This window comes from Lotus japonicus, chromosome 6, assembly GCF_012489685.1.
Source record: "Lotus japonicus ecotype B-129 chromosome 6, LjGifu_v1.2".
Taxonomy (NCBI): Eukaryota; Viridiplantae; Streptophyta; class Magnoliopsida; order Fabales; family Fabaceae; genus Lotus; species Lotus japonicus.
The window spans coordinates 8,001,074-8,028,309 of record NC_080046.1 but is presented as its reverse complement, the minus strand read 5'-3'; the positions used below and the strand labels follow the sequence as shown (position 1 = coordinate 8,028,309).

The 27,236-nt window shown below is 37.9% G+C and overlaps 2 protein-coding genes across 5 annotated transcripts; one reads left to right on the top strand and one right to left on the bottom strand.

The window, feature by feature from the left end:
• Positions 1-10,431: 10,431 nt before the first annotated feature.
• On the top strand, positions 10,432-21,613 carry LOC130723101 (probable acyl-activating enzyme 16, chloroplastic). 4 transcript variants are annotated; one of them, XM_057574035.1, is made up of 18 exons: positions 10,432-10,663; positions 11,197-11,388; positions 12,277-12,391; positions 13,099-13,186; positions 14,178-14,389; positions 15,142-15,260; positions 15,496-15,645; positions 15,738-15,805; positions 15,899-16,004; positions 16,756-16,914; positions 17,409-17,462; positions 17,558-17,638; positions 18,153-18,290; positions 18,638-18,797; positions 20,219-20,298; positions 20,434-20,579; positions 21,117-21,174; positions 21,264-21,613. In XM_057574035.1, the coding sequence occupies exons 1-18, from the start codon at positions 10,505-10,507 to the stop codon at positions 21,354-21,356; spliced, it is 2,178 nt and encodes a 725-aa protein (XP_057430018.1). In that variant the 5' UTR covers positions 10,432-10,504; the 3' UTR covers positions 21,357-21,613. The 4 variants fall into 4 exon arrangements, with proteins under 4 accessions (XP_057430018.1, XP_057430019.1, XP_057430020.1 ...); XM_057574036.1 differs by having other exon boundaries at positions 10,524-10,663; positions 11,201-11,388; XM_057574037.1 differs by having other exon boundaries at positions 10,524-10,663; positions 11,201-11,388; positions 13,094-13,186.
• A 927-nt stretch (positions 21,614-22,540) lies between these two features.
• LOC130726459 (pentatricopeptide repeat-containing protein At4g14050, mitochondrial) lies at positions 22,541-25,211 on the bottom strand. Its single transcript, XM_057577720.1, has one exon. It carries the CDS (start codon positions 24,927-24,929, stop codon positions 23,085-23,087), a length of 1,845 nt encoding a protein of 614 aa, XP_057433703.1. The 5' UTR covers positions 24,930-25,211; the 3' UTR covers positions 22,541-23,084.
• Positions 25,212-27,236: the final 2,025 nt, after the last annotated feature.

The following is a 27,236-nucleotide window of genomic DNA, read 5'->3' as shown; positions in this document are numbered from 1 at the left end:
AACTCAGAATCCCCTTTCACGACAACATTCTTTGCCCCGAGAGCTAGCAAGATCTCGAGGCCTGATATCAGTGCCTCATACTCGACCTCATTGTTCGAGCAATTACTCTTGATCCTAAATTTGAATTTAGTGGGAATGCCCTGCGGGGACATGATAAACATCCCGATTCCAGTTCCATTCTTATGGCTGGAACCGTCGAAATATAACTTCCAAGGCTGTATACCCACATAGGTTATGATCTCTCTAGGCATGGTGTGATCTGCCAAGAAATCAGCAACCGCCTGCCCTTTAATCGCTTTTAATGGGGTGTAAGTTAATGAATATTCGGTTAGGGCCAAAGCCCATTTACCAATTCGACTATGCAAGATTGGTTTGGATAACATGTGCTTTATTATATCATAATGAGAAAAAACCATTACATCGATTGGCTTTATATAATATTTCAACTTTACACAAGAGAAGTACAGGCATAGACACAATTTCTCGATCATAGTGTATCGAGTTTCTGCGCTATTTAACACCCTACTTAAATAAAATATGGCTCTTTCGTTGCCATCTTCATCTTCTTGAGCCAGCATGCTCCCGATGGTTTCATCTGTGGCAGAAATATACAGCTTCATTGGCCTCCCCTTGATGGGTGGTACCATTACAGGTGGATTGGACAAGTACTTCTTGAGTTCATCGAATGCCTTTTGGTGCTCTGCCTCCCAGCGGAACACATCTTCCTTTTTTAGTCGAAGAAGCGGAGAAAATGACTTGGTCTTCTCACTGAGGTTGGTAATGAATCTCCTTAGGAAGTTAATCTTCCCCAATAACGATTGTAGTTGCTTCTTGCTGGTTGGTGGACTTGTGTCGAGAATGGCTTTAGCTTTATTTTTGTTGATTTCGATGCCCTTTTTGTGCACCACAAAACCCAAAAAATCACCTGCAATAACACCAAAGGCACATTTAAGGGGATTCATCTTCAAGCCATATTTTCTCATCCTCTCAAAGGATTTCCTTAGATGTAACAAATGGTCATCCCTTGATGGGGATTTCACCACAATGTCATCAATATAAACCTGCATGAAGGTTTCTATAAAATCATGAAAAATGGTATTCATTACCCTTTGGTAGGTCGCGCCAGCGTTTTTCAACCCAAATGGCATGACCACCCACTCGTACGTCCCCAAGGCACCGGGACATCGAAAAGCTGTTTTCGACACGTCCTCTTCTGCTATGAAGATTTGGTTGTAGCCTGAGTAACCATCCAACAAGCTTAAGTATTCATGACCAGCAGCTGAATCCACCATCATCTCAGCAATAGGCATGTGATACTCGTCTTTTGGAGTGGCAGCGTTAAGATCTCGGAAATCTATGCAAACTCTCATCTTTCCATTCTTCTTGATTACTGGAACCACGTTGGCTAACCAGTCCACATACCGAGCTGTTCTGATAAATTTACACCTAAGGAGTCTTTCGATTTCTTCCTTGATTTTCACCAACACATCTGGATGGAACCTCCTGGGCAGTTGCTTGACTGGTTTCTTGTTTTCTTTGATGGGTAACTTCAATTCCACCACTTCTCGACTGAGGCCAGGCATTTCATCGTAATCCCAAGCGAAACAGTCTTTGAATTCCTTGAGTAATTTCACCATCCTGTCTTTTAGCTCCGGGTCAATGAGAGCACTAATATACGTTGGCCTCTTTTCTAAGCCATCACCCAGGTCTACTTCTTCTAAAGGGTCTTGCGCTTCCATTTTCTTGGAAAATTCGACCACTGGCTTCTCGAAGCCTAATGGGCCGTCATCATAGATGCAATCTAGCCTCAGATTGCAAAGGTCCTCGAATCCTCATTCCTCAGCACTCTGCCCGTTTATTTCTATGCACGTGTCATCCTTATTTATTGTTGCCTCCTCCTGAGGTGTCAATTCGACAGGCAGGATTGAGACATTAGCTTCGTCTATAGCCATTTCTTTGGCCATCCTCTCGGCCTCCAGGGCCGTTCTTATTTTGTTTTCGGCTGCGTAAGCCGAAATTCGAGCCATGCTCGAATTAATCATCTTTATCATTGGCTTGCCACCCATCAGTGGCATCTTTCTCTTCATCACTGTGCCATCTGCTCATGGCATCAGGTTTACATGCTTCATTGAGGTTTAGGCCCCGGATGGGATCCAACGTCACTGAATACTCTGAGTAGGGGTTGAAGTATTGGCTAGCCACTGTGTCTAAAGGAGCAATTGTGGCTAAACTCTTCTCAAAATTCTTCTTACCAACGTAGCTTGTTTCTGCTAAATAGTAGCTTTGATCTGCTTGTACATTTTCGACAACTCCATCAGCTTTCCAAATGGATATACGTTGGTGTAAGGTCGAAGGCACTGCCCCCACGCCATGAATCCATTCTCTTCCCAGCAGCAAATTGTAATTGACCTTTGAAGGGACCACAATGAACAATGTGGAACGGGCTACTGTTCCTATGGTTATGTTCAACATGATTGCCCCTAGGGAAGAACCTGTCTTTCCTTCATAATCGGAAAGCACCATGTCATGTGAGATTAGATCCGCTTCAGTTTTACCTAACTTCTTGAGCATAAATCCGGGCATGAGGTTAATTGCAGCTCCCCCGTCAACAAGGACTTTGTTAACACCCTTCTCCTCGACTCTGGCCCAAACAAATAGCGGTTTCAAATGGCTCTTCATTTGCTCGGTTGGCCTTTGGAAGATAGCTCTTTCATCTTCGACGGATCCTCTCTGCATCACATAATAACACAAAGGATTGTCATCTGGTTCGTCGTCGACATAGTAGTCTTCTTCACTTTCAGTGACCTCAGAGATTCTATCGAATTCTGCAGGTAGGATGGACACGATGCAGATGATGTTGAGCTCTTCTCCCTCACTGTCGTCGAAATCGTCGAGCATGTCTTCATCCTCATCCTCGACGACATTCTTCCCTTTTTCCTTAGCTGGATTTGGTGGTATGGTTGTTCCCTGTTTGATGGCGTGATCCAGCTGGTTGATAATCGACGCCACACTAGGTTCATTGCGAGAGTTATCTTCTGGCTTTATGTCCCATAGTGAACGGAACTTGCCACCTCTTTCCCTCTCAGCTTTCCTTTTCCTCAAAAAACGCCTGAACTGAGTCCTGGTCATCTGTTCAGGGGCATAGTAGTTCTCAGAGCCATAAGAGTAGCTTCGTGACACACGGGAATTGTTAATGTAAGAGGATCCCTGGCCTAAGTCGATTTTCTGCCACTTAGGGTATGGTTTTGGCCTTGGAGGCGTTGGCCTGAACCATTGGTTTCTTGGCAATCTAGCATTGGGGAGGTAAGTTTTGTCTTTACTGCTTGTTTTTTGGCCTTTATGGCCATCGAGTTCCTGGTCTCTTTCGACCCACTCCTCGTGAGGGTACTTCAGTCTCCTGGATACAGGAGCCTTTCTCTGATAATGCCTTTTCATTTCTGAATCTTGATAGGCCTTGGCTGCGGATTTGTCGAAAACAGCGCTGCATCGAGGGCACAGCATAACCTCTCTCTCACCGTCTTTGCTGCGGGATAGAAACTCGACAAGGGTTTCTCCAGCCTTGGGGTAAACCTCTTCCAAGTTCACTTCTTTCACGACGTCTGGTTCTTCGACAGCCGTGTTTTCCTCCTTTGCCTCCTCGAGTGTCAGGCCCAGATTCAGCTTCTCGGAAATGTCAACCATGCCAATGTAGAAAGGTTCCACGTAGTTGGCTTCAGCTACCTGCAGTGGGTCGGAGTCAATCTTCATTTGACTTTTGGCTTTTTCGTCATACTTGAGCCTTCCTGAGTCCAATGCCCCCTGCACGAGGTCCCTGAAACGAACACATTGTGAGGTCCAATGGCCAAAAAAGTTATGATATTTGCAATATTTCTTCCCTTTCCTTTGTTCAGGAGAGGGAAGTTTTTGGTCTTTGGGGACCACAAGCAAACCATCAGACACAAGTATATCATAGATTGCATCACATTTGGCCACATCAAAAGTATAAGTTTTTACAGCAGGAATCGTGTTCTTGGGGTTTTCCTCCCCAAGTTTGTTTTCACGTGGTTTCAATGCTTTACACACATAAGGATCCCCTGGCTGAAGTTCAGCCAAATTGACGTCATTCAAATCGACGTCCGCAGGGACTTCTCGATAGACACATGGACTCTGACCTACTGGATCCGCATCTATGTACGCTACCTTCTCCTTCTTTGGCCACTTAGTAGTCTTGGCCCTTTCCTCTGACTTTTCGGCCTTTAACAATTCGATGTGCCTCACTCTATCTGCGAGCAAAGACATATCTCGAATATACTGAGTGTCGATCTTCTTTCTAATAGAATACTCTAGACCACCAGCGGCTAAGACAACTAGCTCGTGTTCAGGAACATGGGTGAAGCATCGAGATTTAAGCATCCTAAACCTGTTTAGGTAATCATCAATAGACTCTGCTGGCTTTCTTTTGACACTAGCCAGGTCCTTCAAACTTACTTTGCACTCTCCCCTAAAGAACTGTTCATGGAAAATTCTTTCCAACTGGGCCCATGTATGGACTGACCTAGGAGCGAGGGTGGTGAACCAGGTAAAGGCATTTTTGGTTAAAGAACTCGGGAAGTACTTCATTTTTAAATTTTCATTGATGGCTAAGTCTCCTGCTTCGATTTGGTACCTGGCTATGTGTTCTACCGTGGACTCTCCTGAATCCCCTGAGAACTTAGTGAATTTGGGGACCTTCCAGCCTCGAGGAAGTTCTGATTCGAGAACCTCCTCTGTAAAGGCCGACACAAAATGGGGTCTATTCGCGAAACCCACGTTGAAACCATGTTGGTTCAACAATTGCTCCACCACGGCAGCAACATTTTGTTGCCCCCCAGCGTTCTGGTGTCGAATTCTTTCTAGCACACCATCAGCGTGTTCTTCCCTGTTTACCATATACACATTTTGCAATGGTGGCTGCACTGCCTCGTACAAAGGGTTTGCCCTCATCTCTTGGTGTTGCGGCGCTTGATAGCGCACCGGGGCAGGGACATGGTTAGGCAACGGGATTTGGTTAATCCCTGGTGCCGGTTGGACTTCGACTGGTGCCCCCAGGGCTGTCGCCAAACGATCCATCTGTCGTGCCAAATGCTGATTATTGGCATTATTATTTTGGAGCACAGGGTTGATTAGCTCACCTATCTGTCGAGATAGCATGTTAACCATTTCATGGTTACTATCATCTACTTGCTGCCTAATGGCTTGAAGTGAACCAGTGTTCATACCTGTAGATAAATAAATTTGTGAACTAGATCCAGGAATAGAAGGGCTAACTCGACTCCCCAAATTTAGCATTGTTCCATTTGCCCCAAAAGGGGGTATACCGAATGGAGGAACATTTTCAGGGAACGTCGAATACGTGCCTTGTATGCCTTGCATCATAGACGTAGGCATACCATAAGGCATGTTTTCCCTCGTAACTGTTGGAACAATTTGTGCCTGTACTGATGTAGATACAGGCATTTCTGCAACTGCAGAAATTGCTACATTCTGGGTTGACATATTGGTGCCATGCCCCATTCCAGTAGACACTTCTTCATTATTATTACCACTACTTCCCCCGGGACTACCCTGATTGCCCACGTTAGACCCTTGAGGGGAGGTTCTTCCTCGGTTGCTTGCCATACTCAAAGTCTTACCACTTCTCAGGTGCATATAAATCACAATCCAGGCAAGTAGCAAATACCAAATAGCATGCAGCAAACAAAACACACAAAACGCTTCTGTAAAACTTAGTTTTCACAAAAACGGTCCCACCAGGTGTGCCAATTTGTTTACACGGATTTTTGGTAAACAAATATCCTCTTAGTTCGACTAAAGGAAGTTTAGATTTCAGGGTCCTTTTGAGAAAACGTTTTGCCAAAGTGTAGTGTGTGGACGGATGTGTTTTCGACAATAATAAACAATTTCAAACGAAACTGGATTTTATTGAATATGAGTCGATTACAAAATAGTCAAGCAAAACAAAATAACATGAAAGCAAATTTCGACAAAACAAGCTACACATAAAAACTGGAAATTAACGAACTGAAATGCAAGGAAATTAAAGCGTTGGTTCTGCAACATACTCCTCCATCATCACGTGCTGCTCTCGAAGTCTCATTGATGCGGACGTTTAGAGCTTTTAGTGAATTTTCAGAGTTTTTCAGTTGGGAACCCTCTTTCTGAATTGGATTCTCCTATTTATAGAGTTTCGTGTTCTGCGTGTTAGTGGGTCTGGTTTCTCCCACGATCTGATGCTTGCTCCGGAAGTTCTGCGCATGGTGGTGGAGATCGTGTGCTTCAACTGCTCCAACCGTTTCCTGGCCATGTTTTCGACCATCGTGGGGGGAATTTGACTTGGTCAGTGTGGCACGTGTTACATGTGCCTGTGTTTAGCAGTAATTGTTGTTGTCGAGTTTTGCCGCCCTATTAACTTGGTGCAACTTCCTCTTCCTTTCTTTAGTCAGAATTCGACTTCCTCGAGAGTTTTGGGCTGAATGCGTTTTTCTTTCTTGGGCCAAAATATTGGGCCAACACAGAGTTAAAGTAAAGCAAATACACTACTGTGCAATTTCTGAAATTGCAAACAAAAATAAACGTGTTTGATGAAATGCCCAAGTCAGACTCTGATACATGTCACTGATTTCAAAATTCATAAGATCCCCGATTCCACACTCATACCACTGCTATATATGCCATTTCATTTTAGAAGAAGTGGGAGTTGGGGATGAGGAAGAAACTGTTGATGTCGTGGCCCTGCCGGACAAGATGATAGCCTAGACAACGGTGAAGTAAAAGCCGCAGGTGCTGGTCGTGTCTTGTCGGAGAAGATGGCGGAGATACATCAGCTAGCTTCGTGATAGGGAGAATGATTCGTGTTTTGTTTGATTAATCCAATTCATTTAATATTTTATTATTATTATTTTAATGTGTGACATCTGAACCGTTGGATTCATCCAATGATCCAACATAGTGCTGGAGAGGATCCGGATTCAGGATTCTTCCCTTGTGGAGTTTTCCTCTTCCACGTATATAATTAAAATAACATATAATTTATTCAATTGAAAACGAGTTCCTTTTTTTAACAAAGACAAATTATTATATTGAACATGACAAATAATTAATTATTATTTTTTGAATGCGACATATAATTATCATATTAGCCTATATTGTGGACCATTTCAAAAAAAAAACGAGTAGACAAATTGTAAAAACATATTCGGACAAATCACATCAGAAAATTTGTGTGATAATGTTTTTTTTTTAATAAAAGCACACTTTATATTAAATTGAAAAGAAGTGTCTACAATTAGAGCATGAGAAATACATTCAGGGGATCATCCACCACTCATTAGAGGGGAATTTATGTGCACTAGAAGTAAGCTCATGAGCCACAACATTAGTCTGTCTAAAGAAATATAGACAAAGGAAAATATTAATACATTTTTAAAAAATATTAAGTATTTTCTATTCAAAGAAATTTTTTGTTACATAATATTTCATTGTTTATATAATATTATATCATTATCTTGTCCACCTCAAACACAAGATATGATAAGAGTTTATTTTTCTCTTATCATATTGTGTCTTTATCTAACACTATGTTTTATCTAGCTCTTATCCTAGCGAGTGGCGGAACTTGAAGAAAAAATTTGAGGGAACTAAAAAAAGATTGCAATATATAAACTATAATATTTTGTATTATTAATGCACAAATATTCATAAAAAAAAATAGTTCACATAAATATGGATGTTGAAATTTTATTATAAGTTAGGTTAATAATCTTGAAATTTTACTTTTTCTTTTTAATTTTTGGTTTATCAATATATATTTTACCTTTAAATAACTTCCTTTTATAAGTTTGGAACCCTATAAGTTTTAATATTTGTGCAAGTTAACTAAGGCTAGCTGTTAAAAATGAAAAAAATGTAAAAAAAGTACTGAGGCTAGATTCGAACTTCAGCCCTTAACAACATGTGTGTGGTTCCCAACCACTGAACCAGTGTCGTATATTGTTTAATTCCATACATATTTTGTTATATATAGTATTAACTGAATAATGTTTTTACCCAAATACCTTTTTGAAATTTTTTCTAAAATTTTTGACGGAGCTATAGCTCCCTCCTGTAATCAAGAAGGTCCGCCACTAATCCTAGCCTAGCAACCAAACGACCCCTTAATTAATTATAGTAGCGTCCTAAATTTGATGCATTCTAGAACCTCAGTATGGATTTTCCATGCATGCATAAGTGCGTCCGCTAGTTGATTGCACTACTATGTTAGGGCCCTCAAAATTCGGTGCACGCTTTCTTTTTCCAGAGTTCTGTCCTCCAAAATTAGCCTTTTGAAGAACAAGGTCATCAAGGTCGAACTTTAGCAAGATGAATTTTGAATAGTGTCATACCAATATTCTTTACTTGATAGCCATTTTCATCAACCATATTTAATTCCCCTTTGAAATTGATTTGATTTACTTTTTTTGTAAAATTGGTTCTTGATCACCACGAGCACTACGACTTCAACTCCACAAGTAATTAAGCATGTAAGCAGAAGGACGAGGAGGAAGACGAGAATGAGGAGGAGGAGAAGAAGAAGAAAAGAAAGAAGGAGAAGGAGAAGGGAAAATCATGTCTAGTACTCAACAACTTGGAGAAATCGAGAAAAAGAACACTCGTTGAGCCTTGAAAGGTCAGCTAAATAATACTCGTTGAATATGGAGAGACTCTTAGAAGAATACTCAGTGAAAGATGAGTCATGATAACACTCGTGTAAATAGGAATCCTACAAATATGAAGTCATGTTTAATAGTCAACAACTTGGAGAGCCTGGAAAAATAAAACACTCATTGAGCATGGATACACGGTTCATACTCAATCTTTTGGCCACAAAAAAATTAAATTATTTTCATATTCTTAATTTAGTGAAATTAATTTGATATAATAATTTTATGGCTTAATTGCACTTTTGGTCCCCAACTTTGGCCTTCCTGCGAAAATCGTCCTCTAACTATAAAATTAGCAAAAAGTATCCATGAAGTTTACACCCGAATGCAAAATTGGTCTTCCGTTAAATTCCGTCTGAAAACTAACAGAATATTCCGTTAAAATGAATTAAAAAAATAGTATTTTAATTGAAATCCAGAAATACCCATAAATTCATGAACAAGCTTAGAAGCTCATGAACAAACTCTAAAACACAAGCCTCACCATGAACAGCCTAACCATGAACAAGCCTCACCACCACCCATTTTCGTCACCAACAACAACCTCCACCCCTCTCTCTACCGAACCCAGCAACAATCGTGCTAAGTCCCTAATCCGAAGTCGAAGCAGCTCGCGCCTCCTTCACCTCAGATCTTCATCTTCCTCGTTGTCGGATCGATCTACCTGCTCCTTGACGGCGGCGCCATCGTGCTCCTCGCCGACGCCGTTGTCGTCGGCGTCTTCGTCTTCATTGTCGTTATCCCATCAGCCACACTCTTCCTTCTCTCTCGATCTGTCATCATAACTCTTCCTTCTCTCTCGACCTGTCATCATAACTCTTCATTCTCGTCTCCGATCGGAGGTCTCCAAACCTAATTCAGAGGCCCCTGAACCCAGATCGAAGAAGAAGCAGCGAATGGAAGAGCGTTCGTGGTCGATGGTGGCTTGGGTCGAGGGGTTTTGCAGTGGCTGGGTTCTTCTGCGGTGGTGAAACACTTTTTGTCAGCTAGAAATTGAATCAAATGTATGTATTGATGAAGATGAACAATAATTGATGAAAATGGAGATGAGGATGATTTTAATTTTAGTAGTTACAAATTTTCTGGGTTTGTATTGATGAAGATGGAGAAAGTGAGGAATGAGGAGGGGAGGATGAGTGGTGGTTATAGAGTGGGGGACTAAAAATGCAACTGAATAAATGTTATTTAATTAAAAAATTAATATTTTCAGTTAAAATTAATTTAGAAATGCCATGTCATCATTTCCGGTTAGATTTTAGACGGAATTTAACGGAAAACCAATTTTGCAACCGGGTGTAAACTTCAGAGTTGTTTTTTTTTGCTAATTTTGAAGTTTGGGGACGATTTACGCAGGAAGGTCCAAGTTGGGGACAAAAGTGCAATTAAGCCTAATTTTATTTATTTTTATAAATAAATAGTACTCCCTCCGTCCCTAATTATAAGCTAACATTGAGACTTTTTTTGTGTCACTAAATATAAGCTAACCTTGCAAAAGTTAATATTTCTTTCCATATTCACCCTTGCATTTATTGGTAGTGGAGCACCACCATTAGTAGTACAATGATGAAAAAGTGTTATCATAAATATGGGTAAACATAGAAAGTTGTACATTTTTTTTGAAAACCAATGCATCAATTAAGGCTTTCTTAATAAGTGTGATTTTTACAACTTTAGCTTATAATTAGGGACAGAGGGAGTATGTTTGTTCATACTCAACTCAATCCTTTGACCATAACGTGCTTCATCCTCATTTCTTCTTCATCCTACTCGTGCTTCTGCCAACTCCAATGGCAGCGATTCCTATCAGCTCCAGCTTCAACTATGCTTCCACTTTCTCCTATTCTTCTGTTCATGCCCTTCCTCTTTTCTTTGCTCGCCACAACCTGACCCGGGTCAAACTTTCTCGACCCTGTTCTTTCCCTGTGTTTTGCCTATCTGAATCCAAGGTAATCGCTTCTTCACTGCTCTATTCGCTTTTATTTATTTATTTTAATTTTTGGATTAGGACAATTTTTTTTGGAGAAAGATAATTGAGTTTCAAAGTTAATGAAAAATTGCCAACTTTGGTTGTCACCATAAGTTCCGGGTTTAAGTCTCACCTCCCCATGTCGAGGGTTGGAATCTCTCCGCGTCTAGTAAAATTCCAGTTGGTGGGCACCCTTTGGTGGGCAACCCCTCCTTGGGAGATATCTTGGCGTTCCTACTAAGGAGTCAGCCTTTTGCTGGCCTCCCCAACATGTCACTGACGCCTTGCCCGGTAGTCTGGAGGTGTTTTCTATCAATTCTACCATTTTTCCGTACCAAAAAGAAGTTAATGAAAAATTGTATAGGTGTGATTTGGAGATTGTATCTTTGTCTGTTGAAAGTTAAAACAACTATGATAAATATGCCTGCACTATTCATATTCATGCCATGTATGTCTAGAGGGTGCTGGATATGAATATAGCATTCTGGTTACTTTTTTCCTCTTTACATGTAGACAGAGAAAACGCAGATAAGAAGGTTCTCCCCTTTTCTAGAAAGTTCATTGCTTTCTGGTAATGATGCTGTGGCCTCAGATGAATGGAAAACAGTTCCTGACATTTGGAGATCTTCTGCCCAGAAGTATGGTGATAAAATAGCCTTAGTAGATCCATATCATGATCCTCCTTCAACTATGACATACAAACAGGTTTTTGCACCCCTCACCCCTTTACATATTATTTCTCTTTTTGCCTAAGATAGTTTAGAGTTTAGACATGTGAGAAGAAGAACAATGAAAGTCCTTGTTAGAGGAGTGGAAAGGTAAAGAAAGGCCAAGGTAAAACTCTTAGTCAAAACATTAAGCAAGATTTAGATCTACATGGTCTATTTTAAGTAGTTAATTTAATTTATGACTGAATATAGTACAAACATGTGATTCATGTAGCTGACTCTACCTGATCGAAAAAGACTTTGATTGTCGTTGTTGTGTATATTTGTTTTTGCTACGTAGCTTATTAATTGCTGCCTTTATATATTGAAACTGTTTATACAAGCTCAGATGCATTCTTAACCCTGATTTGGTGGACATATTCATATGCTCTAGTACTCCTCTTTATCTCGTTTTCTATTTTTTTTCTTCAAGAACTTTGGTTTAGTTCTATTGGTGGCGAGACGTGTCTACCTGAATATTAATATGAAGAATGGTCATGTATATCTGATATAGGATGCAATTGGACTCAGCAACATATGTGAAAGGCCTATTGATACTGTTTTAACATTTAAGACTTCATAATCTCACACCTTTAAATATCTTATAGAATATGACTGGTCATTTTGAACATTTGATTGTTGAACTATATGTTGTAATCATGTTGATCCTATGCTGCACAATAGTAGGTATTCGAAAAAAAAATTATATTTTAATCTTAAGATTTGTTGACAAAGTGTAATCCAATTTCAAATTATTTTATGTTTTTTATGATCTTGATTTATGTAATGATTTTTTCTCCAATGTTGAAGTCTATGAGGAACATATCCTATGAAATGTAATTTAGTGGTATGCTTTATTGACTCTCATATCTTATCAAAATTTCAGCTGGAGGACGCAATATTGGACTTTTCCGAGGGCTTGAGAGTTATTGGAATAAGACCTGATGAGAAGCTTGCGCTTTTCGCTGATAATTCATGTCGCTGGCTTGTAGCAGATCAAGGTGTGTGGAACTTTGTGTGCTATTTATGACTTTACCTAAATGATCAAGTTGTTTAGGAAACTAGTTGCGCAGCTTGTATGCTTACCAACTTTTCAGAAGCAATCAACTAAGAAACATATGGTTTTAACTTATTTAAAGTACAATAGCTTAAGCCAAATATTCAAAATTACCTTCACCACCACTTTTTATGAGATACTTTTGTTTGTGATTTTGTGAATACAAATGGTGAATAGGAGATTTCGATGTTGCTTCTGATGCAGTTAGCCTGGTTATGAAGTTAGTATTACACCTGTTTTTTCTTTTATTATTTTACTCTTTTAAAGAAAATGTAAGCAAAAAGCTTTTGCAGTTAGACTTCTTTGTGTCTTTACTGCAATGATGAACATTCTTCGTTTCCTGTCATTATTGAGTGAAAGTGAAATTTATATTATATCTATGCTGAACTGTTTAGTTGATTTACAATATTTACTTGCGTGGGAGTTGTGTAAATGCTCAATTGCTTTGCTTTGTTTGTGCTCTTTTGTCCAAAGAACAAAAAAATCATGGGGAGTATGAATAGGCAGTTGAGTCTTGGGAGTATCAATAGCCAAATCCGATATTATGACGTCGATAATTTTGAACATTCCACGGTGATAGGCTTATAATAAATTAATAATTATCTAAAGTAGTTTTTGTTTTTAATCACATCCATGCTATGTTTAGTCTAGGTATGATGGCATGTGGAGCAATCAATGTGGTAAGGGGTTCAAGGTCATCAACTGAAGAACTGCTGCAAATATACAACCACTCTGAAAGGTTTAATAAAGATTCCCATTCAAGCAGATTATACCTAGTGTATACTTTGGCCACTTTACAATTACCTTCTACCCTCAATTTGAAATATGGTTTTAAGTTTATTTATTACATTTACTAGTTCGTTTGATTATTTTTAGATAATTATATGTGGAGATAAATGGTGTATCTATAGAATTAATTATGACAGAGCTTTATGGCGTCGACTGATCCATGAAGTCGGCCCCACCTGATGGAAAAATGCTTGGTTTTTGTTTGTTGTTATTTAAATAGTTATATGCATTGAAAATTTGAGACCGGTCACTTTCATTATTGCGAAGTTTTAGGATTAATGAGAAATGAATCTATATTTACTTAATCTCTGTTATGATCTGATGCAATGACTAAGGTTTGATATTTCTCGCCTTGTTGTGTTGTTGAAACTCACACCATCTTGATCACTTGGTTTTCTTATTGTAAAAGTTGTAGTGATAGCCATCACACCTTTTTTTCTCGTCTATTTTCACATCTAAAATTTCTAGGGAAATTTTCTTTAGCTTGATTGTCTCAATCTCAACATAACTTCATATGTATTTAAATTAATTTAGCTTTAAAAAACAGTAACTAACTTTTTCTTGTCAAAATGTTCCACAAGAAATATGATTAAAAAGAGATTAAATTAACATCAGTAGATAATGTAAATTGATTTAGATGGTTAATATCTTGTCTACAACGACTTGGGACTGAGTTCTTCCTTTACATGGGCGGTAGTTCAGAGAAGAATACCCAGTCACACCTGTCTTAAAATATTTAACATCAATAATTGAATTGTACTTAAAAGAGTAATAATAGTCGCACACAATTGCATTAGTGGTTTTTCTTTTGTTGAATATAGCAGGAGTTCTTACGCATATATGTTTGTTGACTAAGATGGCGTGTTTTAATTAGTAACTTGCATAATTTTAAATATGTATGATTCAATGGAATGTTGCTGACTTCTGCCATTGTTATGCAGTGTGGGACTAGCTGTGGACAACCCCGAACTGTTTAATCGGATTGCAAAACAGTTTTATTTGAAGGCTTCCATGAGATATATTATTTTACTTTGGGGAGAAAAATCAAGCCTGATCAGAGAAGTAGAGAAAGAGGTGCCAGTCTTTACTTTCATGGAAGTCATACATTTGGGACGAGAGAGTCGCAAGGCATTGTTTGGTTCTCATGATGCTCGTATGTCACCTGAATCTTTCTCTACAAATTCAGATTATTATATGATAGAATTAGTATTAGACCACCTATCAATAAAGTGTATCATAGAAGACATTAGAAATTCTTGGGCCTCATCCAGTTAAAGGATGTCCCAGAATTAGTGATTAGTGTGGACCTGAATTAATAGGCCATTGTAACTGTTAGATAGTTAGGATGGTTGTAACCATCAGTTAGTGACCAATTACCATTCCTATAAGAGGAAAGGAATGTTAGCTGGGAAAATATTCTGGAAAGCCATTCAGTTTTGGAGAGAACTAGTCTTAGCCTCTCAAAAGCTAGCTACTGTTTTGCTAGCTTCTGTAACACATTTTTATTTTTTCAATAAGAGTTTTTCTCTTTCTTCTCAGTTTTGCTAGTCCAGTTCTATCATTATGCATAAGAACTATGTTACCTCTTGTTAATTGACGAAGTATCAGAAGAAATTTCAGCAAAAAGATAGAGAAGAGGTACTGCTGGTGGGAGGATCCCTACGTAACAGATAAGGCTAAATATAACAAAAGCCCAAAGGGAAGGGGACTAAATGTGATGTTGACTTCCAATTCTTAATGCAAATCTAAGATCGCAATGACCACAGAGAAGCCAGAAACATAACTCTATACAAATAGAGTTATGTTAATATTCTTACTATATTTTAATAGAAATTATTTTACTTATTTATTCTGCAAAGGAGCAGTAATCAGGTTTTCAACAACTGATCTACAATGTGATTGCAGGGCAGCACTTAACGTATGAAGCAATAAAATCTGATGACATTGCTACACTTATGTACACAAGTGGAACTACTGGAAATCCAAAAGGTGTTATGCTAACCCATCAGAATCTTTTGCATCAGGTTTGATTGCAAATCTTTTCTAAAATTTATTGTGGCAATTGTACTTTCAGAGTTCAGACAATCAGTGTTGATTTTTAGAGTACAGAAAATTATTTTTAGGTTATGAATCAATGAAGCAGTGACCCGGAAATCCATTGTTTTCAATTGGATTGATTCTATTTCTAAGCAATTAATTGAAGTTTGATTCTTGGCTTTTAATATACCATTTATTCTGTCTGTGTTGATTAATTTCTAGATTAAAAATTTATGTGACATTGTACCTGCTGAAGTTGGGGATAGATTTCTAACCATGCTGCCTCCTTGGCATGCATATGAAAGAGCTTGTGAATATTTCATTTTTTCATGCGGTGTTGAACAAGTATACACAACCGTGAGAAACTTGAAGGTACTATTACTTTATTATTATGTTTCTGTATGATGTCATAAAGGACCACACATTGCCACATGTTTTAATGACTGTACTTTACTTCCTTCTAGGATGATTTGGGACGCTATCAGCCACATTATTTGATTTCTGTTCCTTTAGTTTATGAAACATTATATAGGTATTCCCTTAACCCAGAAATTGTATTACTATAGTCCATTGTATTTAATGCCACTTATAAGTTGTATTTATTATTTTCTTGATTACTCTGTAGTGGGATCCAGAAGCAGATATCTAGAAGCTCCCTTGTTAGAAAGCTTGTTGCACTGACATTCATAAGGGTCAGCTTAGGGTACATGGAGTGTAAGCGGATTTATGAGGTCTGTTTATCAGCTCTTTCTGTATATTCTCTGAAGTGTTAAAATCAATGTTCTCTGTTTTCCTTCTATTCTGTTAGTCTTTGCTTTAGGTTAACCTTGTTTATTCAAACTTTTTTGTATTAAAAAAAAAGAAAAGGATAAGGGCTGTCAAATGGGATCATCCAAACAGAAGAATGCTAGCAACACAGTTGATAAATACTCTTTATTATTAGATAAGATTCATGTGGATGTGTAGGTCCCCCAAATCATGTGGGTCCAACTCCTTTTTTGCTGGGACCTACATGAATCTCACCTAATAATCTAAAAGGGTGCACTGTAAAAAACACAACAAAAGCCTTACCCCACTAAGTGAGGCCAGCTATATGGATCACACGCCATTGAGCTAGATCGAAAACCAAATTTTGTTGCAGAATTTGTTGGTAGCATTTCTCATCCAAATGAGGTGAGAAATTGTGGGTTGGACTGCATTTTGCTGATCTGACATGTTATGAGCTACCACTTCATCACAACAAATTGGATCTATTTGCAAAGATATTTAATTGGGTCATACCTCAGAGCAATAGGCATAAACCATTAAATACTAATATTTCTTTTCGGACACACTTGAAAAACTCATCTAAGGTGCACACTCGAAAATTATTCCATCAGTGGCATTGATTTTTTTTCTTCTTCCTGTTAGAATAAACAAGTGCATGGACTCGTAATAATTCTTATTCTGGTCAAAGATTACAAACTCTGAATATGTTTGTAGGGTAAATGTCTAACAAAGGATCCGAAGTCACCTTCCTATCTCTATTCGATGTTGGATTGGTTATGGGCAAGAGTTATTGCTGCAATATTATTTCCAGTTCATATGCTGGCAAAGAAACTGGTCTACAGTAAAATTCATTTAGCCATTGGAATATTGAAGGTTTTGTATTCTTAACTTCTCTTTATAATAAAGTATTTATGTTTTTACTTTATTCTGTCTCTTGTTCGGGGTTCCATACTGACTGATCTTTGCAAAATCATTTGGGGAGAATGTTTCCAGTTTATGACTATGTGACCAATTAATTGGTTAAATTCTTTGAAGTGTGATTAATGAGTAATTTCTCATTGATTTAATAAACTTCTTAAGGAAAAAGAAACCCTTGGATAGATGTTGGGGTCAAGGTTTCATTTTGTCTAGTTTCCTCTTCTTTTTGGTTGTACTATAGTTACTTTATTCTTTCCTTTCCCTTGCTTTTTCTGGATCTTCTTCATGAACATCCTCTATGTATATCAGGGGCCGCTCCTTAGTATTTCCCCTATATTATGGTATATAAATTATTCTTCTAAACTACATACCATATTGTTTATTGTTAATGTTTTGTAAATTGATAGCTTTTCTTCTCATGATAAGCAAAACCATCTGGCACATTGCAGGCTGGAATAAGTGGTGGTGGTAGCTTATCTTCTCATGTTGATAAGTTTTTTGAGGTCTGATACTTACACACCTGTGTTACTCTTAAGCTGGAGTTTTCATTTTGGCATTCTTCTCACATTGTTTATACTTTTCATAAAATGATATGCAGGCCATTGGTGTGAACGTGCAGAATGGATATGGTTTGACAGAAACTTCACCAGTTGTTGCTGCTCGGCAGCTTAGTTGTAATGTAAGCAATAAATTATCGACCGCATCATACTATGCCAAGTATCAATATTTTAAACATTGTTTGTCCTTTCAGTAACTTGTTACTCTACTTATAATGAATGGCTAAACATATCATTATTATACTGAATTATGAGATTCTCCCTCTGTTTCACTATATGAATATGTCATTCTTTTTTCTTCACAAGTTTAAGGATCAAGTAAAAAAAAGTAAAAATGAAAAAAATTGAAAATGGCAATTATTTGGTTTTGTTAGAATGAAGGGCTAAATGAGAATTCTACTAAATGAGGTGTGGACATGCTTACTTGATCTATTTTTTGTTTGATTCTTTCAAAAGTTATCCAGTCTACTAAATCTGTGAATATCAAGCACATTGTAAACCCTTGGTCACTAGTCCCTGTCTAGAGCTTGGTATTCACAATTATTATGTAAATGGAATTCTTTAGTTAGTTTGTCATTTGAATCTCGAAGAGTGTTGATTTTATCTGAAAATGTTGCAACTGCAATTTTTTGTAAGGTTATTGGATCTGTTGGGCATCCAATTAAGCATACAGAGTTCAAAGTTGTAGATTCTGAAACTGATGAAGTTCTTCCACCTGGTTCAAAGGGGATTTTAAAAGTCAGGGGCCCACAATTGATGAAGGGATACTACAAGGTAATCTAATTTGTCAAAATGCTAACAAGGTGGGTCTAGCGTTGACATGTAAGTGTGTGTATGTCAGAGAGAGAGAGAGTGCATGTTAATGAAAAATTCATAATAATTTTGTTGGTTACATATGGCTATCAGATAGAATTTTAGGCTCTCTAAAATGCCTTCTTTATACTGGGGTTATAGTTTTGTTCATTTATAAATATTTGATTGTCTAGAAAACTCAAAGATTGAGGCAGTTAATACTTGTTGCTTACTTAAGAGCTCACATCACATGCTAGTCATGTAGTCTTACTCACATATGCTGGATCAAGTTGTGTCAGTTACACTTACCTGTCTTATTCTTGTATCAGAATCCTTCAGCTACAAATCAGGTCATAGATAAGGATGGCTGGCTGAGTACTGGTGATATAGGTTGGATTGTTCCCTTCCATTCAACTGGGCGTAGTCGTAATTCTGGTGGTGTGATTGTTGTGGATGGCCGTGCTAAAGACACGATTGTGCTTTCAACAGGTAGAGCCTAAGTTTATGTATGTGATTTTTGAATCCTTTATGCAATGTGTCCTCCCTCCCTGTATGTTCGTGTTTTGTGGCCTTTCCATGTTTTTTTTATTCATTATTGGTTGGGAGAATGGACACTGTTAGTGCAAAAACCTTGGCGTTTGAAACTGGACAGATTCAAGGCACACTTTTGTGTCTATTTGTGCTTGTGCTATCTTGTTTTTCCTTAAAATAGTACTCATCCATCATACAAGATTCTTTTTTAGTTTTTATATTTTTATCATGACCTAGGTGTTTAGACAATTTTAAATTTGGTTTGAATTTGCTTGGATTATATAAAATAATCAATAAAGTGAAGAGGAAAATCAAGAGTAACCCACCAGCCACTTTTCAAAATTTACCGCTATTAAAGCGTCATTCAAAATAAGTATCGTTTAATTTTTTAAATATTTTTTCAGGTTATGTATGAAAAGGCGGACTGATAATGTTATTTAGTGATATTGATATATTTACCCAATGGGTGCCCATTACAGTGGTTTAAAAGTAGTTGTTTGAACCCCTAGGTTGAAAGTTCGATCCTTAGAAGCCGCACTATTGGGGAGACCTTTGGCCTTCATCACACCCGGGGGTTAGAATTGCGATAGCAATTTAGTACAAAAAAAGTGATATTGATATACATTATAGTAGTTGGTACTCTTATGGATTACAGCACATATTTTAGCTTTACAATATATAAATTCAACAGTAACACCCATTATGCTTTAAGTAGTAACTTTTGTGGTCGATATTGATATACATTATAGGAGTAGGTACTATTGTTGATGTTGACTATAGCAAATATATTAGCTTTACAATATAGAAATTAAACAGTAACACCAATTATGCTTTAAGATCTTTTTTGGTACATCACTTTATGTATTTTTGGAATAAAAGGTCTTTATACTACAAAAATAACAACCAGCACCCTGTTTAATAAATGGGTTTCATACAAATATCTACTTTATATTATGTATGTACATGTACTTTTCAAGTTACCTTTTTTATTTTAGTTTAAAACAGCCAAATAATTAATCACCATATCATGTTTAAAATATTCCAAATAACCAGCAAATATCTTATGAACATAAATTTGATAACCTTTTTTTTCTTGCCATTTTCTATACCGTATGGCTAGGTCAAAACTTTATTATTGCTGCTCAAGTGGTGAATTAGCTACTTGTTGAATTTTATGACTAATCTGTTTTTCTTTTTCTTTTTTGCAATTAACAAATGGCTTTGTTAGTTATCATATATATTTTCACTTCCTTCAAGAATGAGTTTCATTTTTTTTGACCCATAATTGCAACTTTTCTTTTTATCTATGCACAAAAAGCCTGCTGATCATTGATTCCCCTCCCTATGTAAGTACTAATGACATGTTTCTATAAGAGAAGGTGAAAATGTTGAACCGGGAGAACTAGAAGAAGCTGCAATGAGGAGTAACCTCATACAACAAATTGTTGTCATTGGCCAGGTGAATTTAAATCTTGATGTCTTTAAACTTTAATGGTCCAAGATCTCATCATGAACTATATATCTCATTATCTCTGTCAGACACAGGACAAAATCCAATGATTTTACTCATTTGGTGATAAAATGTGACATACAGGATAAGCGACGTCTAGGAGCTGTAATTGTTCCTAACAAAGAAGAAGTCTTAAAGGCAGCGAGGGAATTGTCAATTATAGACTCCGATAGTTCAGATGTCAGTCAGGAAAAAGTGACCAACCTAATCCATAAAGAATTGAAGACCTGGTAAGACCATGACTCACTAAAGCCAGAGAAATTTTGTGCCTTTATAGACATTGCAATTGTATGTTGTATGTTTTTTCAGTTCACAAGAGAATAAATTAATTTGTTTACTGCTAGTGAAGTTTTTTTAACTTTTAAGAATGAATTTAAAATTTAAATACTTGGTCTGAACTCTGAAGTGTTATGTGAAACAGAGCAAATATTTTTTATCTGAAAATTAAATCTCTCCCTAGAAGCTCTAATTTGTGTGTTATAGTAAGTTGCACTGCTTTGCAAAGGCCTCATTTGTAACATGATTATGAGAGAGAAGAAAATTACATCTGTTTGCTTTATGGCAAAGTTTCACTTATATATTGTAGACTTCCATGACTAGATTCCTTAAGAAGCTAAAACAGGTCTCTTGCTTGAGCAAAAAGATAGAGTTTCAGAACTGAAAATAAAAGTGAAGACAAAGTTTACGTTTTCTATGGCTGTTTGTTTCCCTAAATACATTTTGAATAATTTGCCTTTTCCCTTTTTCGTCCTGTCTTTGTCTTCCAGGATGTCAGGGTCTACATTTCAAATTGGGCCAATCCTTCTCGTAAACGATCCCTTCACGGTTAGATCGAACTTCTTTGTAGCGTCTACCTTTACGTTATTTACCGAATAGAATTGACATATTTGGCTAATCATTTACTATAATGACAGATTGATAATGGGCTATTGACACCCACCATGAAAATTCGAAGGGATAGAGTTGTGGCTCAATACAGGAACCAAATAGAGAATCTGTACAAGTAAACTTACCAAAAGCCAATGGTGTATCGCACAATAGACATGGCTCAATACTTGAACTAGTTATAGAATCTATACAGCTAACCTTACCTTGTGCCAATGGCACGACACATTAGTGTTTTGATTGTAAATTAGACAGTAGCAAACTTTTTAATCCTTGTTCCTGTCTAGCATTTCTTTTGTTATTCAATCTTCTTACAGGATGAAAAATACTGTTCTCTTTTATTAAAAGTAAATGTGCATATACTTTTGTTATCTTCTCACAGGGTGGAATTTAATGTTTTCTTCCTCTGATGTTAGTGTATCAAGTTAGTTTGAAGTTTGAACTGATTAGCATCAATTTAGATAGCTGTAGCCTGTCAAAACCGGTTTGACCATGTCTAACCTGACTGGACAAACCACATTTTAAGAGGGCACTTGTTTCAGTTTTTATATTTTAAAAAAATATCAGAATGAGCTAAAAACATATTATTTGAATAACCTACTTTGATCAACAAAAAATCGCTAAAAATATTTTTTTTAAGGAGCCATAAACCATTTCTTCATAATCTTAAACAAAAGCACTCTAAACGGGTTTGGGCGCCACAGGAATTGCTTGACAAAAATCAGCTTGATCTGAAAACCGGTTTGCATGATCAATGAATGTGAAGGTGAAAATGTAATGAGGATGTGAGTTAATCATAACTCTTTGAATAACCGCTCGTACACATTCATTACTAACGTGCAGAAGAAGCAAAATAGAAATCCTATTTAACATAATTGAAAGGAAAATGCTTGATAGTGTGAAACTTTTTAGAAGAAATCTAGAAGAGAGTACAAGTAAACAAATTGTTTTCCGACAAATCTGCATAAACGTTTTCGCATGAATATTTGGTTTTCAGTGACTCAACCAAAACATTCTTGCATTTCTTGAAGACTCCATTTGTTCCTTTTGTGCTGAATAGTGGTGCTGTAATACAAAAGAAATCCAATTTGAATAGTAAAAAGGAAAATTCTTGATGTTATCCCACCAATTCTTTTTTGAAGTCACTCAAAACGTTATGTAGCTGAAGGAAGAAATATTGACAGGGAGCAACATCAACTGTAATTTATTGAATTTGTGCCCGTTTGAAGGTAAACTAAACTAAGAGCAAGTTTATTTAGTGTTTTTTTTCTAGTAGATAAGCTTCAATAAGCTCTAAGAAGCATGTATCCAAGCAGGCTCGTGTAAGACTTATTCCTGAAATTTGATGATCTCTCACAGTTCTAAGTTTTCCAATTTTTTTTTGAATAGTACTATCCATGAATCCCATAAAATAAGCCAAGGATCCAAGAATATGAAATTACCCAATTTCTACCTATGAGACAATGACTGCCAGCCAACTGATCTTGAAGGAAAGATCAATAATGAGCAAAGGAGTACTGAACCCAGTATATCTCTCACACAAACATTCAATTTCCTTCTTTTTGAAATTTAAAAAAATTGAAAAAAGGGCAAACTAACCATTCATGGAACATGTGTCAATATTTTAATGGAGGTAGTGTATACTACATGAGTGCCGCAGATTTTCCCGTCAATAGCAGATATTTGAGGGAGAGAGAAATTTCTGAAAAATAAAAATTGGTAAGGATCACTACTGATCTGAAAGGCATAGGCAAAACACATCTGACAAGAGTACAGGCTAGCATTTTTCATGATAGCAAGGGCCTTGATTCAGCATCAAAATTGTGAAATTGTAAATCAAAATTCCCAAGTCACCAGAAGTCGTTACACGAACATTTCCCATCCTTAAAATGGTGATATCTTTTAGCATCTCGGACATAAATTTCCCTACTCTCTATAGTGCTGATGAGCTTCAGAACAGTATGACAATCTCCACAAACACGAAGATTTTTCACTATGCGTATAATTGTCCCTGGAACAGCCTTAAGGAGCCCATAGGCAACAGCCAACCTCTCACTATGCCAAAAAAGTTGTCTTTCCTTCTCTTGTTGATCCATGTCATGTAAAACATAGCTGGTATCAGGAACATAACCCCTTTTCCTCATCTCTGCATCTAGCTTCCTCATTAAACCTAGAATCTCATCCTTCATTGGATGAGATGTCTCTCCAGCATAAAATACATGGCTTTCCTTTCCCAAGTCAATGCAGCTATAACCTGGTTCCTTTTTCACTTCCTTAACCATCATTAGCTTCCTCACCTTTGAAACATTCTCCCACATACTAGCGCCGGCATACACATTAGATAACAATATATAGGAGGAAGGATCTTCTGGTTTTAAACACAATAGTTTATCAGCAATCCTTACTGCCATCTGGGTGTTACCGTGGTGCTTACAAGCACTAAGTAAAGCAGCCCAAGTAGGTTCGTCGGGGCTAACCGGCATTGTTCTAATGAGATTCTCTGCCTCGTCAAGGTGCCCTGATCGACTAAAAAGATCCAGCAAGCAAGTATAGTGCTGAAGAGAGGGCTTAATCCCATAATCTTCAACCATAGACCTAAACAAAGCACGGCCCTTGCTAACCAAACCAACGTTACTGCAGGCATAGATCAACCCAACAAAGGTGACCTCATTTGGCTTAACCCGGGCGGAAACCATGTCATCATATAAAGCCAATGCCTCCTCAGCCTGTCCATGCTGGGCAGTGCCAACAATTATTGAAGTCCAAGAAACTACATCCTTTCTGCTCATCTCACAGAAGATATATTTTGCAGCAACAAGGTCACTGCATTTGGCGTACATGTCTACTAAGGCATTGCTTATAAACACACAAGACTCATAACCAAGTCCTATGACCAGACCATGCACCTGTTTCCCAAGCTCCCAAACAGCTAAATTAGCACAAGCACCAACAACACTCGACAGAACCAACGGGTCCGCTATAGTAATCCCTTCTTGACGCATTTTAACAAACGTGTAGAACGCATCAACGCCATTCCCGCTCTGCACCAACCCGGATATCAGAGCAGTCCAAGCAAACAAATTCTTGTATGGCGATTCACGAAACAGTCGTAGAGCCTCAGACCTCCGTCCACTCCGCGCGTACCCAGATATCATGGCAGTCCAAGAAATAGAATTCAACGAAGAAATCGAGTCAAAAACAGCGCGCCCGTAATCCGGCAACCCAAATTTAGCATACATATCAACCAGTGTTGACTTAACCACATCATCATTGGCGTAGGGCGAAAGCAAGAAGTGAGCATGGACTTGTTTCCCTTGGTTCACATGAAGAGGACCCATGTTAGCACAAGCCTTGATGAGAGTCGAGAAGACGAAGTGGTCGGGTTGGAAACCCTGATGGAGAAGGGAGCGTGAGATGGAGAGAGCACGGTGGGGGAGGTTGGCGAGGTTACAGGCGCTGAGGACAGAGGCCCAGGACACGAGGTCTCGGTGGGGCAATGTGTCGAACAGTTGGAGTGCATCTTGGAGGAGACCGCATTTGCCGTAGGCGTCAAGGAGTGTGTTGGGGAAGGGTTCGTGTTGGCTGAGACCAGATTTGATGATTTGTGCGTGAAGTTTTTTAGTGAGGAATGGGCTCTGGCGTGCCACAGAGCTGAGTTGAGACTTGAGTGCGTATGCATGGCGAGAGAGTGACATTCATCAACTATCAACGTTCACCCACTTCATCCTACATGCTTGCTACGTGAGAACATTTGTAAATCTTAATTTAGTGTCTTTCCCTCCAAATCTTGGTTCTTTTTGTTGGTAGATTCTCTAAATCTTCTAACTATTATACAATAAGTGTTCAATGATAATAAGAGCAAAATAAGGTTTGCCTTTCTTGGGGAAGGAATATATTGGATATATAGCATAGTGGTGGTAAATGAGATAGTAGATGAGGCTCGCATTCGCAAGAAGTCAATCCTTAGTTATTTTCAAAGTGTGACTATGAGAAGACATACGACTCTATTCAGTGGTAGCTCTTGTTTTATATGATGAGGATGATGAGTTTTGTTGATACGTGGATTGAGTGGATCAAAAGTTGTCTTAAATCTGCGTTTGTTTCAGTATTGGTGAATGACAGCCCTTGCAATGAATTTAAAATGGAGAAGGGTCTCAGACAAGGGATCCCCTAGCCCCCTTTCTTTTTCTTATTGTAGCGGAGGGACTTAATGGGTCGTTCATGAATGTAGGTGAAGTTGGGGAAATTCAATGGTTTTTAAGTTGGAGGGAATGACTCTGTGGAGGTTTCATTACTTCAGTTTGCGGATGATACTCTCTATATGGGGGAAGCCAATCTGTAGAACACGGTTGTGATAAAATGTGTCTTACGTTGCTTTGAGTTTATTTATGGGTTGAAGGTTAACTTCAATAAGAGTAAATTAGCGGCTATATCAACTGAAAAAGGTGAGTATACACAAATTCAGATAGAGATCTTACATTTGTTTTGGGAAGTGCAAAAAAAAAATCAACTTTAGTCCATTCTCTCGTCATTCTTCCTCTTCCTCTTCCCCAAACCTTAATCCCACTTTCAGGGGCAGCCATGACTTCACAACCTTCCACCCCATTCTTCTCCCTCCACCCCTCTCTCTCTTCCCCTTCCTCTGACCTTCATTGAAAAATCAAACTCCATTCTCTCTCACCCCCTCTTCCCAAATCAACATTCCATTCATAAGAACCACGTTTGAGCCTTTTTTCATTAACATGTTCTTCATTTGCTTTGAGTCGTCCTTAATACCATTTATGTTTGTAACTTTCAACAGGATTAGCTAAGTCTGTTGTATTTTTAAATGCAATGACCTTTGGCATGTATTTAAGATGTTAGAAATACAATATAAAATCATTCAGAGTAATTTGTCCAAAAGCTTTGATTGCCATGGTATCAGAGCCTATATGACTAAGTGGTGTAGAGTTTGATCTTTGTCGTTCCCATTTCATCTAATAAAACAAAAGAAAATGTTGAATTTCAACACATGGTAAGTAGGCATGTGAATTGTTCACGCTTCAAGCGCAAATAGACTCTTGCTTGAGGGGCATGTTAGAATTATAATATAAAGTCATTTAGAGTCATTTACCCAATAGCTTATGCTTTTTGAACATTTGGTTCATGATACATTATGACTAGTGGGTATATAGGGTAACCCACCTCCCATTCCTAGATATATACTCCATAAATTGCACTTTCTCTTGGCTTTGTAGAATAATAAACTCGAAGCGTGAGAAATAAGATTAAATGCTCCATTCGAGCCTATTGAATTGCTTTTATCATGTTGAAGGTAAGAGTCAGTGGGTGGGAGAGGGGGAAGAGAAACGGAGAATGAAGTTTTGATTTTGCTGGTAGGGGAAGGAGGAGAGGAACGTAGAGGGACAAGAACGCGACAGAGGGCGATAGCCATGGCCGTAGAAGTGGGGTTAGGTTTTAGAGAAAGAGAAGATAAGGGAGAGAAGAGTACGCGACTTGTTACCAAACCAGCGGGGGCTCCTCTTCAGGCCTATTGGAGGCAACCAATGAGTGAGATGTTTAAGATTAATTTTGATGCAGTTTCGTCAGCTAGCATAACCCGTTTTTGGATTAATAGCCCTTGACTTTAATGGGGAAGTTTAGCGACTACAGACATCTGCTTTTGAGGTTCTATTTTTGGTTATTGCATAGACTTTTTCCTTTAGGTAGTCTCTTGTTATGACATCAGATCTATACTTTCGTAGAGTTTCCTTTAACACATGGTGCCTCAACGATTTGTAGTTTGGAAGTTCCCTTCTCGGGGTAACTCCTATCTAAGTGTTGTTGTTCGTGATTGTTTTGTTAGACTTCTAGTGTTGATGCTTTTTTAGTTCTTTGTTTGACTTCTAGTAATCATGTTGCACATTTTTTAGCATTCATTTACGTAAATATAATTTTGTTTGGTTGAAGGAGTCTCCCAATAAGGATTATTTCGCTAATACAACTTGATGTAACAGCTTCTG